At 42.9% G+C, this 16634-nt stretch overlaps 1 protein-coding gene across 1 annotated transcript in view; it reads right to left on the bottom strand.

The window, feature by feature from the left end:
* Positions 1-16634, bottom strand: part of EFCAB3 (EF-hand calcium binding domain 3) — a 354012-nt gene that overhangs the window by 138887 nt on the left and 198491 nt on the right. The window contains exons 107-114 of the mRNA XM_084748227.1: positions 16118-16222; positions 14071-14124; positions 13445-13549; positions 11874-11927; positions 10575-10679; positions 7355-7408; positions 6785-6889; positions 3397-3450 (exon numbers count right to left, since the gene is read on the bottom strand). Coding sequence (XP_084604353.1) covers positions 3397-3450; positions 6785-6889; positions 7355-7408; positions 10575-10679; positions 11874-11927; positions 13445-13549; positions 14071-14124; positions 16118-16222 — 636 coding nt within the window. The remainder of the gene's footprint in view (positions 1-3396; positions 3451-6784; positions 6890-7354; positions 7409-10574; positions 10680-11873; positions 11928-13444; positions 13550-14070; positions 14125-16117; positions 16223-16634) is intronic.

Here is a 16634-nt window from a genome sequence, read left to right as displayed (position 1 = left end):
TTGTGGCATGTATCAATCTATATTGATTATTCTACATTTTGCTTCTTAAACATTTTTAAAGTTATTTTTATTTTATGTGCATTGGTGTTTTGCCTTTATGTATGTCTGTGTGGGGGTGTCAGGTACCCTGAAACTGGAGTTACAGACAGTTGTGAGCTGCCATGGGGGTGCTGGGACTTGAACCAGGGTCCTCTGGAAGAGTAGTCAGTACTCTTAACTGTTGATGCAGGTCTCCAGCCCCACACACTTTGCTTTTAATAACATAACAATATACCATGGAACTCATTCATATTACTATAAATAACCATTAAAAAACTCAATTTCCTATTGGACTGTTTGGAAATGCTTATGAATTGCCTCAATTATAGGACATAAAAATGGTATATTTACTCACTAGGGTAGCAGAAAGGGACAGACTTTTAATAATATGTTTTAAGTATTTGCTCAACTCACACTCAAGCTAGAAGAAAATTTTAGATTAAATTGGAAAAGAATCTACGTACAAGTTGGCATGTCACCAACATGAAATAGTTACTACATCCTTTTCCTATTCTTCCAATTTCTCCTTTCTTTCTCCTTTGTTAAAGATCAGCTTTGACAGGTCTGGGGGGAAACTGAGGCAGGTGGACACAGTGTGGGAGATCTGAGGTCAGTCAGACTGGTGACTGATATCTCTTTCTCTCGTTTGGGGTCAGTCAGTGACTGACGTTCTTTTCATGTGTTCTATACCTAAATTAAAAAAAAAAACAACAAACCTTAAATTTGGAGACTATAGGAGGCAGGCAGCAAGGACCGGGAAGAGGGGAGGAGACAGGGCTTCCTCTCTGCAGCTCAAGACAGGCTGTTCTGTCATGGAGGAGGAAAACTTAAACTGACCTTTCTTCCTGCAGGCAGAGCTGTGAAAAGTCAGCTTCTAGCTAAAAACTGCAGGGGATTGTAAAAGGCGGCTCTTTGATCTAGACAGGCTTCTTTGTGGAAACCGCCAGTAGGCCAGAGAGTGTCTGTTCATGGTGGAGCCCTGGGTCTGTTAGCTTACCTATGAATCTTAGGGAAATAAGAAATAAGAGAGAGAGGCAGAAACAAGACCACTCACACACAAATACTCAAGAGAGAAAATGGATGAGGTGAACGGCCCCCCCAAAAGATTTATTGCTCTGCTTATACCTCTTATACCCTGAATTACCTCATAGTCAAAAGCATTTATCAGAGAGTCAGACAAAACCGTCACAATGGGAGGCTTGAAATGATTACGTGTTTTGGTATGAAGCTAAACATTTCTGTATCTAGCTTTACATTCTAAGATATAAAGTAAATTTAGAATGACAGTGTTTTATGCCATAAGCTGACAAAGTATAAGGGATTACAATGAAACAGTTTGTATTCTTTGGCATTTAGGTTTGTACTTAATTTAGACATTTGGTTGCCCCATTACAGTCTGGGTTCATGGGAAGTTTAAAGCAACTTGCCTATATTTATGGTGCATACCAGATCTGTGGGCAGTCTCTATAGTGACAGCTTATCTGAAGCTACAAATCTGGCTCAAGCCTGTCTCCTAGTGAGGCATCTGGAGGTCCCCACAAGTATTTGCTGCAGCTGTAAACTTTCTATCGACTATTTGACTTTGTAACTTCTTAAAATGGTTTGCATCAAATCGGGAATTCCATTATCAGGAATTAACTCATCTAAACAGCAGTGCGTCTTCACAAAGATCCCGTAGGAGGTTTGTTCAGTCAGAGTGAGAGATACCCACAAAGTGAGGGTTCACACCGTGCCAGAGTTTTTGAGAGGTGCAGCAGCACATAAAAGAAGGGGTATCAGAGGCTGTGTGGACCGCAGTGCTGACCTTGCAGAATACCAGGCTGCCTTCCAGAAAGCCCACATGCCCGCTGAACTTCCCCAATTCGATGGCTCTTGGCATCCTTTCACTATGTAACTACCAAGACTTTTTCATCCCACAGCTCTCAGCTCACCCATAGGATGCTCATGTGGATCAAGGCCAGACAGACAGTTCTTAGTCTGTAATTCCTGTGCTCTGCACAGACTCCTGATCTTTATTGATCACTTTGAGCAAGCCACTTGAGTGTGGTTTTGCTTGTAACACTAACACCTGTAGCCTAGACATGGATCGGCCTAATAGCAGCCCTTAGGTGGCTCAAGACTGCCGTGCTCCCATGCATCTATAACTTTGAGAGCTTTGAGGAAACTGTAAACGTGGAGTTGGATGGCTGCTGCTCAGCAACTTGAGACGTGGTATAGTAAAGTTCAAAGCCTCAGTGGCAGCCTTTAAAGGGGGCCCCATTTCTTGTTTGCTAAGGAAACCACACTGATGACAGGATCAAGATAATACCAGAAACAAGAAAAGGTCAGAGAAAACTGAATCTGAGTCTTACCAAGTCCCTTCATTAAAGTCCCAGCTTGGACAGGAAGTGGGATCCTAAGACCAGAAGCAGGGACTTTTTTACAGATGTACTTGGTCTTGGTCAAGGCCATATAGTTACCTTGTCAATGTCTCTTTCAGGTCTTATGTGACAGACTCCACACTCAATTTCTTTAAAATTTTTGTTCTGTCTCCATATACCTTTATAATTCTGGAATTCCTAGGTAATTTAACTTGGAACATTGTTAGCCCAGTTCCCAGGGGCCATCCTAGCAGTAAGTTTGACCACACACTTTGAATTCAGACCTGAGCTACAGGAGCACATCCTTGTGCCAGTGTCACACGCCGATGTGCTACAGCACGCTCAAGAGCCTCTCCTGGACGTGCTCCAGTTCTCACGAGCTCACACTGCTCAGGCCCTGCAGTGCCTTCCAGGAACAGTGACTTCCCCACTTAGCTGAGCTAGCGCTTTCCTAGTTGGCTGAAGCTGCCATGTGGCCGTGTGCATAGCAGCTAGGAAGGAAAGGACTCTCTCAAGGCAGTCTTCCCCAGAGGAGCTTTTGCATGGCTTATGAAGAATGAACAAAGTATCTAATCTCTAATAAGAGGAACCATCCACTTCGATAAGCCAGAAACTCAGCGGGGAATTGGAGTCATGTTTTTCCTTTGAGACAAGGTCTTGCCATGTCTTCAGCCTGGCCTCAAACTTGCAACCCTCCGGCCTCTGCCTCCCAAGGGCTGAGGCGACAAGGATGTGCCACCACAGCCATCTTCAATTAATTACGTGGATTTTAAACAACAGTTCTGTTTATCTTTATGGTGTTAACCAAGAGAAGACATTTGCCAAAATTATTGTAGAAAATAAATATATCTCTTCCACAATATAAGACTTAAGTTGTACTACCAAGAGTCTAATTTTAAAATCCAATTTAGGCAGATGCTTATTAAACAGTAAAGCAACAGAACCACCACGGCAGTGAAGGCAAAGCGTAAGAACAGAAGCGGCGGCTGGTGCTCACCTGTAACAGACTTCACCTTTTCCATCACTTTCTGCAGATCAGCATTCCCTCTTGCTGTAAAGGTTGAACAGAAGCACACAGTCAACGCCGTGAGCGCAGAAAACAGATAACGAATTCTGCCTGCGCCATCAGTGCAGCTAAAGCCAACTCACACTGCAGTTCTGACACTTCCTAAGCTTCTTGGACTTTTAGGAATTATGCCCTACTGAGAACGTCTGTTGGAAACGTCTTCACTGTCCTTTAGACATTTGTAACCAGGGGCCCATGATGTGGCTCAGCCGGTAAAGGCACTTACAACCCATCCTGATGATCTAAGCTCCAACGCTCGGACCCACGTGGCAGCAAATGAGAGCTGACCTCCTAGAAGCTGTCCTCTGACTTGCATCTGCCACAGCATGTGTGCTCAGTCCTCCCCCAGTATTTTAAAAACTTTATAACTATTCTAATTTCAATTAATTAATTAATTAATAAGTTAGGAACTTATTGAGTCTTGGAGATGAAGCCCAGTGCCTCAGGCTCTGGTCTGAGTGTCATTCTTAGCCCATCTGAGAGGAATTGCTCAGCCTCAGTTCAGCCCCAGTTCCACCTAAGCCCTGAGGGACATTTCTACTTAAGTAAGAGGGAGGGACATAGCTCCAGTGATCAACCTGTCCCCAAGCAGGAGCAGCAATAAGGCTACAGAAAGAAATAAAGGGAATACAAAAAGGGGGAAAAAGGATTCCATTATTTGTCTTGCAGATGCTAAGAACCTACACTTAAATTATACTTACAAGACTCAAATCTGATAAACATTCTTAACAAAGTACAGGGTACAAAACCATCACATGAAAACAAGCAGCTTTTCTATACGCCAATAATAAACATTCTGAGGAAAATGAAATCAGGAAACCAATCCTATCTATGGTCCCAATCCACTCTCTCCCCAAATGCACAGGATGTTTACCAATGAGGCAAAAGATCTTTACAATGGAAACCATACAACAATGAATAAAAAAAGATGGAACGTTCTCTCATGTTTATGTAGGAGCAGAACTAAGATTATAAAAAACATACATTACTGAAAGTGACCTACATGTTCAATGGAGTCACTATCAAAATTCCAATGACATTATTCACAGAAATAGAGTAATAATCTGAAAGTCCATATGGACACACAAAAGATGCCAAATAGACAAAGCAATCCTGAGGGGGGAAAAAAGAGTAAAGCCAGAGTTATCACAATATGTGATTTTAATTTATACTATGGAGCTATAGCAACAAAACAGCCAGCTACTGGCAGAAAAACAGGTATATAGACCAATGGAATAGAAAGGACTCATAAACAAACCCACACAGCTATAGCCACCCGGTTTTGACAGATGTGTAGAACCATTCTCTGGAGAAATGAGCGTCTCTTTGACACGTGTTCTGGGTGCTGGGTAGCCACACACAGAAGATAGAGGAGATTCCTTGCTACTCTCTCTATAAAGTAACTAAGTCAAAGGGACCAGAGCGCTAAGGAAACACCTGAGTGAGTGAAACCACTAGGGGGTAACACCTCAACATATGGCGGGGGGGGGGGGTGCATAGCATCTTGGGGGGACTCTAACAGCATGGGAGCAATAGCAAGACTTGGCAACTGGGGTTGCCTGGGTTAAAAAGCTTCTGCATAGTGGAGAAAACAATGAACATGACCCAGCCTTTAGGAAGGGGAACATCACTGTCAGCCGTTCATCATCGGCAGCCCGAATGCATGCAAGATTTAAAAAAAAGCCAACAATGAAAGAGCAGATGAACAATAGTTGGGCAAATGAGCCGAATAGACAGTTCTCGAAGGAAGCACAAACTGTAAGTCGATACATGCAAAGGAGCTCAGCATCCTTAGCTGTCAGTGCGATGCAAATGACATACATCATCACCGAGATTTCAAGGCCTGGAGAGGATGTGGGGGAGGGGTGGAGAGAACCACTCACAAGCTGTTGGCCGTATGAAAATTAGTATGGATGTTTCTCGAATCACTGAAACCAGAACTGCCCTGTGACCCAGCTACGGCAGAAGGAGTTTAAATCAGCGTGGCCCAGAGATATCTGCATATATTCACAACGGACAATCAGGGAACCAGCCTGGGTGGCCACTAATCAATCAACAAATAAAGAAAAAGTGGTTTTACAGGCACAATGGAGTTTTAATTTGGTCAAAAGAGCAAAAGTGCCTCCTTTGCAGGAAAGCGAATGGAACTGTGGTTAATCAAGCTAAGTGAAATAAACTAGATTCAAACAAATGTGTCTTTTTAGGCAGAAATTAGAATTAACACACACACATACACACACACACATGGGGAGAGGGTAATAGAAGGGAAATATATGTATACATGTATGAAAATATTTCTATGTTGAATATATTGTCATTTTAAAGAGCAAAAGGCAGGAGAGATGGCTCACCAGCTAAGGGCACTGGCTGCTCTTCCAGAGAACCCAGGTTCAATTCCCAGGACTCACATGACAGCTCATAACTGTCTGTAACTCCAGTTCCAGGGGATCTGATACCCTCACACAGACATACATACAGGCAAAACATCAATGCATATACATTTTTAAAAAATGAAAATAAAAAAGCAAAAAGCAATGAGTATTGGTCTGATGAAGCGACTGTGAGAACCTAAGCTTTCACGTGGGTGCTGAAGACCTGCCTGACGTTGTCCAAGCAGAGAGAAAGGAAGACAGGAGTGGAGAAGGTCCAAGGAGACCTTCTGGAAGCGAGGCAGACAACAGAGGGGACAGTTTCAATGACAGCCCTTCAGGAGAAAGCAGGACAAGAGCTAGAGAGCACCACGCACAGGGTTTTCCACTTAGACCACTGTGTGGCTTATGTGGAACATTTACCAAAAGGAGAAGTGACGGACAGCAGATTGCCACGGGCAGCAGGACACGTAGATGTAGTTACGTGGTTCTGACGTTCCTGCTCCACACTTTGGCTGGGCTTGCTTTGTTTTAGTCTAGTATGACACTTCTCACTCCCCTTTCTTTTCTCCCTGCCTTTCTTTCTTCCTTTTTTCCTTCCCTCCCCTCTCTTCCTGTCCACCCTCATTGCTCTCTCCCTTCTTCCTACGTCTCTTCCCCCTTTGTCCTTCTCTCCTTCCTCCTCCATCCTCCCCTCTCTTCCTAGTACTGAGGACTGAATGCAGGGCGTCAGGCGCTGGACCACTGCGCTGGATGCCAGGCCCTCTAATATCTCACTAACCCTGACAGTCCTCAGTAAATCTTGTATTCTATGTGCAACTTCTTAGTTAATTTTAAATTGATCTCTTCCAAGTTTTTTTTTAAGTATCTTCAATATTGATTACAATTTGAAATATGTTATCATACAGGAGATAAAGTCAACAGATAATTTAAACCATCTTATTGCTTACCATCGGTTTCTAGGTTTTCTGTCACTTCAGCCATTTCCTCCATTGAGAGTTTGATCCCCATATTTTCCAAAGAACTCTGGAGGTTATCCTTTTTGATCTTCCCCACTTAGGAAAAAGACAGTAAAGCATGGCCGGGGGAAAAAAGTCACGTGATAGCAAAACAAAAAAGACATTTTTCTGCATTAAATTTGAATAATTATTTTTCTAAAACAAAATAAAAGATTTAAAAATCCTAAGATGTCATGGTTCTGTAACTTTGCATTTCAACAATGCTGAATCCCCACATAGATCTGTCCATTCAAATGTCTCAACAGAACAGTATTATGTGTTTAATCTTTCTCATTGATAAAGGGACAGATTTAAGCAGTGTTAAAGAGTCCAGCGAAGTGAACCACTGAGCAAGATCATTTTGTATTTGTGGGCTACTTGCCATCTCCGTGGCTCCATGGCAGGTTAAGTAACAGAGAAATGTATGCTCCGAGTGTCACGGCTGTATTTCCTGGCCCCGCCCACTGCTGGGGATGAGGTCAGGAGGATCTGGACACTACGGCTCGTCCTGTGGCCCCTCACCTTTGAGATCCCTCACACTCTTCAGTAGCCTGTTGGTATATAACTTTCCAGTATCTGTAAGAAAAGTCATAAACTATGTAATGGCAAATATAAGATTAGAAAGATAGTATGAATTTAAAATTAAAAACTCCAAACATTTAAAACCATCAACTTGTTTATAAACATTGGTTATACTTTGTATACAATTGATAAATGTGAGTGAAATGGATTCCAACTATAACAGCATCTAGAAGAGTAAAATGCTTTAGAATAAACTTAACAGAAAGGGAACACTTATACACTGAAATTTACAAGCCAAGTAGAGTGAAAAATGTCAAAGACTGAGATAAATACACTGTGTTCGAGATTGTGAACAGGGAATTCTCTCTCAAACTGAGCCATCAAAGCTAGCTTGTTTGCGTAGACTGAAGGGCTGACACTAAGATGTGTTTGCCAAAGGGACCCAAGTAACCTTGAAAAGGAAGGACAAAGAGGGAGAGAGTCACTACAAAGCAACAACAACCAGGGTGGCGGGGCTCTGAGTAACACGAGTCATAGAGGCACCGGAAGCCAACTGAAGTGACTCTCCATGTTTACAGTCAGTCCACGCTTAATAGAGATGCCAGCATCATTCAGAGGGAGAGGATAATATTTTCGACATATGGTCCTGGGAGAATTGGATATTCACATTCAAGAGATGGTCATCGCCTAGGATTCCAATCTCATCGCCCACACCAAATATATCTCACATGGATCAAACACCTACACTTAAGAGCCAAAACTACTATTTAGGTATAAACGTTAGTATCTTTAGGTGATAACACTTTTAGATTTGATACTAAAAACATAATGACAGAAGAATGAATTAATTGGTTATTGCCAACATGAAAGCTTTTTGTACCGAAGGACAAGGTCAGTAAAGCCAATCCACAAAACCAGAGCAGACTTCCTGCAAGCGCTGCATGGTAACAGACATCTCTGCAACCTACAAAGGACTTTCAGCACCGAGAGAGACAATGCAGTTTAAAACTGGACAAAGGGCCAAGCGTGGTGGCGCACACCTAGCAGGAGGATCTCTGTGTGTTTGAGGTCAGCATGGATACAGATAGAGCTCAGGACAGTCAAGACTGTTATTCTCTGTCAAGTCAAGACGGAGAAACCTTGTCTCAACAAACAAACAAACACACTGGACAAAGGATAGGACTAGACATTTCTCTAAAGAAGATGCACAAGTGGCCGATGTATCCATGAAAAGTTACTCAGCATCAGTACAAGAGGGATCCTAAGGGAGAAACAGGCTGAGATGCCACTCCAGTTCCCTAAGAGCAGGAAACAACAAGAGTTGTAAAACACCAACACATGTAGCAGATGAGCAGCTTGGACATCGTGTGGGTCCCCTAACCATGGGACTTGGGCCTGTCTCTGACTCTGTCGCCCGCCTTTGGATCCCTTTCCCCGAGCTGGGCTGCCTTGTCAGGCCTCAGTGGGAGGATGCACTTAGTCCTGCTGCGACCTGATGTGCCAGGGTGGGTTGGTACCCATGGGAGCCTTCCCTTCTCTGAGGAGACAGGGAGGGGGAATGGGATGGGGGTGTGAGGGTGGGACTGAGAGTAGGGGAGGGAGGGGCCTGCGATCAGGCTATAAAAAGATTAAATAGGAGTTGGGGATTTAGCTCAGTGGTAGAGCACTTGACTAGCAAGTGCAAGGCCCTGGGTTCAGTTTTCAGCTCTGATGAAAAAAAAAATTAAATACATAAATAAAGAAGAGTTGTGAAAAAGGTAGCTAGCACTCTCATACTCTGCTAATGGGGGTGTAAAGTCACACAGTCACTTTGGGAGACAGTATGGCTTTCTTTGAAAAAAAAAGATTTTATTATTTATTTAGTGTGTGTGTGTGTGTGTGTGTGTGTGTGTCTGTGTGCGCGCGCGCGCACATGTATACAGGTCAGAAGGAATCAGATGCCCTGGAGATGAGTGGTTTCAAACCACGTGACGTGGATTTGGGGAAATGAACTCTGCATTCTCAAAGAGAAGCCTTAACTCCAGACTCATTTCTTCATTCCACAGCCTGGCTTTCTTTAACCATTAAATAGAAAGTTACTATATGATCCAGCAAAATTTTCTTCTAGATATACCCTAGGGAAGGTAAAACATACACCCCTCCCTCCCCACAAAACCCATGTGTGAATGGTTGCAGGAGCATGCATGCTTGCCCGGATGTGGAAATAACTAAATACTCATTTACCTAGGGACAGATAAGTAATAAAATGTGATGTTTCTAGTATGCAAGATTACTCAGTAACAAAAGAAGTGAGGTGCTGGTACATGATAGGACATAATAGGTCACAGCTTTCACAGACTGTGTCCACGGAAGACCACACGTTAGACAATCCCATCTCTATGGACTGCTTGCAATGGGCAACCTGATGAAGATGAGTTAGGGCTGTCCAAGTGGTGTGGAGGACCTGGGGATAAGGAATGACTGGCGTTGGGTGTGGTGTTTCTGTCTGAGCATAATAGAAACATCCCGAAACTAACAATGGTAACAAACACACCTGTCTTTAACCATACGGAACATCATTAAATAGCATATTTATTTTTATTATATGTGTGGGAGGGTTTTGTCTACTTGTATGTCTGTTCACACCACGTATGCCTGCTGTCCAGAGAGGTCAGACGAGGGTGTTAGATCCTTTGAAACTGAAGTTATGGACAGTTGTGAGGCACCATGTGGGTGCTGGGAACTAAACCCAGGTCCTCCGGAAAAGCAGCCAATGTTTTTCATCACTGAGCTGTCTCCCCAGCTCCATCACACCCTCCATTGGATTAATTATGCAGCATATTAGATACTCTTAGTTGAGTGTTTAACAATATTTTACCTGAACTTTTCATCTCTAACAATGAAATTAATGATCTTTCTTAATATGCTAAAAGTGTCTCTCTAATGAATCTATTATGCCAACACATAAATGCATCTTTCCTTCCTCTTCAATCCTGTTAGCTTTAGTTTCTTCCATTTTCCCTTTAGTCTCCTTTTCGATGATGTGAGCACATTGGTGGTGTGGCGGCAGGCACAGAAAATATTTATCAAAGGCTGCCTGGTTTTTAAAATAAGCTCTGGCACGGATCATTTTCATGTGTATCTTTGCTCTGAAGGACTATTTTTTTCACTTGTTGAAACAGCTAAACACATAAAGCTGACAGTTAACACCCAGCCTCGCAGGAGGCTGCCACCAACTCACCATCGACGGGCAGCGCTTTCATCAGGGCCTCCAGCTGCTTGTCCGTGAGCTCTATGCCGAGGTTTGCCAGGACACTGGGCACCTCACTAAGCTCAATCTTCTCACCTGCCAAAAGGGATTGGTGAAGCATCACAGTTCAGACCAGGCTAGTCAAAGAGAAAAGTTTCCTTACAACTAAAGGCTCTCTAATTTTCAGGTCAAAGACTAAAGTAAAAAGAAACCACTTTTTGGGGCTGGAGAGATGGCTCAGTGGTTAAGAGCGCCGCCTGCTCTTCCAGAGGTCCTGAGATCAATTCCCAGCAACCACATGGTGGCTCACAACCATCTATAATGTGATCTGATGCCCTCTTCTGGCCTATAAGTGTACCTGTAGGCAGAGCACTGTATACATAATAATGAATAAATAAATCTTAAAAAAAAAAAAAGAAACCACTTTAAAACTAGAATGCTAATAAACTTGCTAGGCCAAGTTTATACCATGGTATAAACAAGCTTCTTTTACAGTGAGTGAGTAGGAACCTCATGAGTGAGATCTGATGAATTTATTACATTTATTTACCAGTGCATGTGTGTGAGTGTACATATTTGCACACATGGGCACTTGTGTGATACACGCATGCCACGGTGCAGGTGTGGAGAAGTAGCAGGAGTCAGTTCTCTCTTTTCCACCACGTGGGTCCCGGGGCCTGAGCTCAGGTCATTAGGTGTGGCCGCATGCACCTTTACCTACTGAGCTAGCTTGTCAGTCCTGATTTAATTTATGCAAAGATACTTATATAGATTTTTCTTTAAAATACTTTATATATATATATATATTTATTTGCATCTTCATTTTTGAGACAGGGTCTCCTGTCTCAAACTGGCCTCAAAGTTATCATGTAGCTGAAACTGGCTTTGAACCCAGGGTCCTCCTGCCTCAGTCTCCAGAATGTCAGGATCAGAGGTGTGAGACACTATGCTTAGCCAAAAAAAATACTGTGATTTTTAAAAGAAGAATTAGGATGAATATGATGAGGACATTGACTTGATCATTTGAAAACTCTTCACTCGGGTTCTCTGCGCTTTTTCTCCTGCATTTACAGAGCACCGCTGAAGCAAACTACAGTATCCTAAACAGCAGATTATAGGATCTCATTCTAAAACTACAGAGAACTTTACGACATGGAGCTCTAGAGTCAAATATGGCCAACAAGTATGTAAAAATACCGTGACTCGTAAATCAAGCATCGAGACGTATTAGCTAATATCAGATGTGAATGAGGCTAACCCAAACTCTAATTTTATGAGTTTTCCACTCACCTGTAAAGTCTTTCAGCTTTTGCAGCAGAGTTTGTAGAGGGATTTTCTCATCAACTAGGAGAAGATTAAATGCGCATTAGGATGTAGCAGGAACTATGGGGCTCGGGGTGCATCACTCTTCTTTGGGCATCATCCCAACTGTCCGCGTGCTTCAGAACAGTTATAAACATACTTTCTAGGTTAATCTTTGTCTTATTACTCCTTTAACATGAATAAGGAAGGAAGATTCTAGAGTGATGTCAGCGAGATGGTCAGCTCGAGAGGCATAGTAGTGCCTCTTGTGTCTTCCTCAATAAGGACCAAAACTCTACTTTGGCTGATTTCTAAAAGGGAGCCCTGGTGTACAGCAAGGGAGTGGTGGAAGTCCTGTGGGGCTCAGGATCTCAGGATGGATTTAGAGGGTGAGGAAGAGAGCACTCTGTCACCCTAGAGGGGAAAAGGCAATGAGGCCTCCTACAGCCCCATAACTACCATGGATGCCACAGTCTTGTTGGTTTGGTTTGGTTTGGTTTTGGATTTGAGACAGGGTTCTCTGTGTAGCCCTGGCAGTCCTAGAGCTAGCTCTGTAGCCCAGGCTGGTGGGACTTACTGCTAATGTTCATTAGTAGATTTCCATAAAAGCCTGAACTTGGCACCATCCTTTCTTTCTGCTTCTAGTTCAAGACACAATTAGCTGCTTGCTTCCACACACACAGCCATCTTTACCATATGTTCCATGTGGTGATGCAGCCAAGAGGTGATGCTGTGCCAATCAATATCAGACTCTGAACCTCCAAAACTCTTAAGCCATATAGATATTTATTTATTTTATAAGTAACTTGTGCCGGGTATTTTGTTACTGTGGTAGAAAGGTAACAACCCCATTCTTTTATCAATAGATATAGAAAAACTAAATGGATAAGAAAAAAACCCCATAATCCTTAATATATTCAAAGACATTAATGAAAATGCTACAGTTTAATATTTCATCCAATGGAGAAATAAGAGCTTTTCCACCAAGATTTATAACAGGGCACCTCTATTCACTTTTATCACCTCTGTTTAATATAGTAGTGATGTGCTAGTGAGGACAGACAAGAAAATAAGTTAGAGGCATCTACATTGGGAGGGAAGGGGCAAAATGAAGGGTCAATCACAGTAAAACAAAACCCCACGGACTGTTTTACCTACACATGGGGTACAAAACAGCTGAACTTTGAGGAATAAGAAGTAGAATATGCTGGCTGAGGGGGCTGGACTAACGGAGAAGGATCAAAAGTTCCGCCAGGTAGAAGGAGTGGTTCCCGAGACCTGTTGGGCAGCAGTTAATATAGATGCCCTGTTGGCTCTTCCTAGGCCATCCCTTTCCCTAAAGCAGGACCTGCGGATTTGACACAAGGGTCCCATACATGCACAGGACTATCTCCTTAGCCTCAAGAGGCACTTGTGGGTGCAAGCGCCTTAATCTAGGACTTTACAATCTCCCAATCTGAGGAAATCAGGGTCTTTTCCTTGTAAATTCTATAGTCTATGCAAATATACAACGGTGACACAAAGGGACCAAGACATTTGCTATCTGAGCAGATGCTCACCACCAGTAGGCATGCTTTGTTTCAGATCTCTAAGCTCCATATTTGAAAGTTTGACTCCCATGTTGTCCAGAACTGTGTTCAGGTTGTTGGCATTGACTCTACCACCTAAAGAATATGGCATAGACAAGATTAGATGGCTGCTTAGATCTCCTTGACACACACACCATATTGTGGATTTGGGAAGCAATATGTCATTACTCAGACATTGCAACCCTGTTGGGACCGCTGTCTACCTGCTAAAACCTATTCAGAGCCAATTATTAAGTTAGAATGCAAGCTACTTTTCTGAGTCTTGACTTGAGAAACCTACACAGACCAAAGTTTAAAGTGGCAACAAATGTTCAGGGAATTTTGGTAATGGAAGGAAAACAGTCTTTTCATTTGAACAAGACATAGGGCTGTTAATGACTGGACTCCCGATTTTATGTTTATTTCCTGTTGATCAAATTCTTTGAATCACTGGTAACCACTTCCGTAATTTTTGCCATGCAAACTTGAAATGTGTGGAGCACAGAGGGGGATGTGATTGATCTTCAGAGATGGCAGCATCCAGCTTACTGTCATGCTCACTGCATGACTGTGAGGACTACAACCTTATCCGCATTCCCATCATGCTTTGCACTCACCTTGGAGAGACTTCATGGTTTCTAGCAATCTGTTCTTAAAGACCTTGTTGTCATCTACAACAAAGGACAAACCAGGTATTGGAGAAATAATGGGGTAGGTAATTCACTACAATTGTTTCAGCAAAACTAAGATTTCATTCCTTGTCTTGGAACGTACTCCATTTAAATGTACTTTGAGATAACATTAGGAAAATTTAGAACATGACGGAGCTACTGGAAAACTTCGTTTAAATACAACTTGCACATGTATGTGAATCTCTGTGTATTTGCTGTGCATGCATATGCATTGTGTGTATATGTGCTGTGTGTATGTGTGCATATATGCATGTGCGTATGTGTGCTGTGTATATCTATGTATGTGTGCGTTTGTTTGTGTATGTGCATGTATTGTGTGTGTGTGTGTGTGTGTTTAGAGGAATTTTAATTCAGAACATGGCTGCTCTGGCAGGAGGTCACGTCCAGAGACCTTCTAGGTCTGTGTGATCTGACTAGGACACAGACATACATTAATTCCAAGAGGCAGAGGCCAGCAGCGCTCTGACTTCCGGTCAGTGCTGTTCAGGCAGTTCAATTGAGAGTGAGTTGAGAGGCAGCGCAGGGGAGTTGAGTTTGTGGCAGTACAGCTCGTGGAATTCAGAGGCAGCTTTACCAGGAGAGCTTTACAGAGACAGGTTGAAGAGACAACAAGCTAGACGCACGTAAAGACACAATGAAGCAGAGACTGAGGAAGGGGCAGAAGATTAGGGCAGATTGCTAGAGTTAGCCTGAGGCCAAGCAGAGCTGTTTAGTGAGAAACTGAAAGAAGCCAGATTGAATCAGTCAGTTAGGAGAGGCGTTTGGGCCAGAACAGCTGAGGTGAAGCAGCCAGCAAGAGTTCAGAAAGAGCTAGAAAGGGTGAGTTTATTTGGCAGTAAGTCTCACAAGTTGAAAACATTCTAGGCCTAGATTAGATTGTATGGATGCTAGAAGCTTCCAGGACTAGGCCTAGGTTAGCAGATGGAGGCAGCAAGCCTCAGAGATGACAATTACATCTGGCAAATAAAAGTTATTTTTACATGTGTGCATGCATGTGCATGTGTGTGTATGTATGTGCAGGTGTGTGTATGCTGTGCATATTATGCATGTGTGTATTTTCTATGTGTGTGCATATGCATGTGTGTATGTGTAGTGTGTATATATATGTATATGTGCATGTGTTTGTGCATGTGTATTGTGTATGCATGCATGTGTATGTGTGGGGCATGTGTGTATGTTCCATCTTTCCGTTTTCACTGCCTTGTAGGTTGTCACTACCATTTCCCTTCTTGAATTCTACAGGCACCTGTAGGTACCTGTGTGGTAAGGCTAACATCAGATGGATGCTCTTTCCTTTGGATGGCATAGTTCAATGTGGCAGGTTATTCCCAAACTAAAAACTTCATAGGTGGGCCAGGGATGGTGGCGCACGCCTTTAATCCCAGCACTCGGGAGGCAGAGGGAGGTGGATCTCGGTGTGTTTGAGGCCAGCCTGGTCTACAGAGTGAATCCAGGACAGCCAAGGCTACACAGAGAAACCCTGTCTCAAAAACCAAAACCAAAAACCAACCAACCAAATAAAAATGCCAAAAACTCAAACCAACCAAACCAAATCAAACCAAAATCAAATCCAAACCCAAACAAACCCAAAAACCAACCAACCAAACAAAACCCCCAAAAATTCATAGGTAGGAATTTCCCTCAAAGATAAGTTAATATTTTCATTTTTAGATATAGATTTACTTTTATATTATTTATTTTATGTGCATTGGTGGTTTGCCTGCATGTATGTTTGTGTGAGGGTGTCAGATTCTGGAGTTATAGACAGTTGTCAGCTGCCATGTGGGCACTGGGATTTGAACTTGGGTCCTCTAGAAGAACAGTTGGTGCTCTTAACCACTGAGCCATCTCTCTAGCCCAGACTTATTTTTTTTTAACCTTAGGAAATGGAGATAATTTTAGACATTAAACTTTTTTAAATCTTAAAAAGTGAAAAATGCTTTTAAGTCCTATTAGTATTTCAAATACATACCATCGAAAGGCAGATTTTCCATCAGTTTTGACAATTCATTGTCTGTAAGCTCTATTCCCATTCTTGATAGAACAGGCTTCATATTTTTGTTATCCACTTCTCCTCCTAAAAATCAGTATACATGATTACATATATGAATTTAAAGTTTCACTTGATGGTTGATTCTAAATAGTAGCAGTCTAAGACCCCAGTACATGAGTGGTGCTGGATAAGAGCTGCAGGGGTCTCCAGTGCCTCTAACCACTGAGCTGCAGGGGTCCCCAGTGCCTCTAACCACTGAGCTGCAGGGGTCCCCAGTGCCTCTAACCACTGAGCTGCAGGGGTATCCAGTGCCTCTAACCACTGAGCTGCAGGGGTATCCAGTGCCTCTAACCACTGAGCTGCAGGGGTCCCCAGTGCCTCTAACCACTGAGCTCCAGGGGTATCCAGTGCCTCTAACCACTGAGCTGCAGAGGTCTCCAGTGCCTCTAACCACTGAGCTGCAGGGGTCTCCAGTGCCTCTAACCACTGAGCTCCA

Source organism: Acomys minous (genome assembly GCF_964271855.1).
Source record: "Acomys minous genome assembly, chromosome: 12".
NCBI lineage: Eukaryota > Metazoa > Chordata > Mammalia > Rodentia > Muridae > Acomys > Acomys minous.
This window is presented reverse-complemented; position numbering and strand designations above follow the sequence as displayed.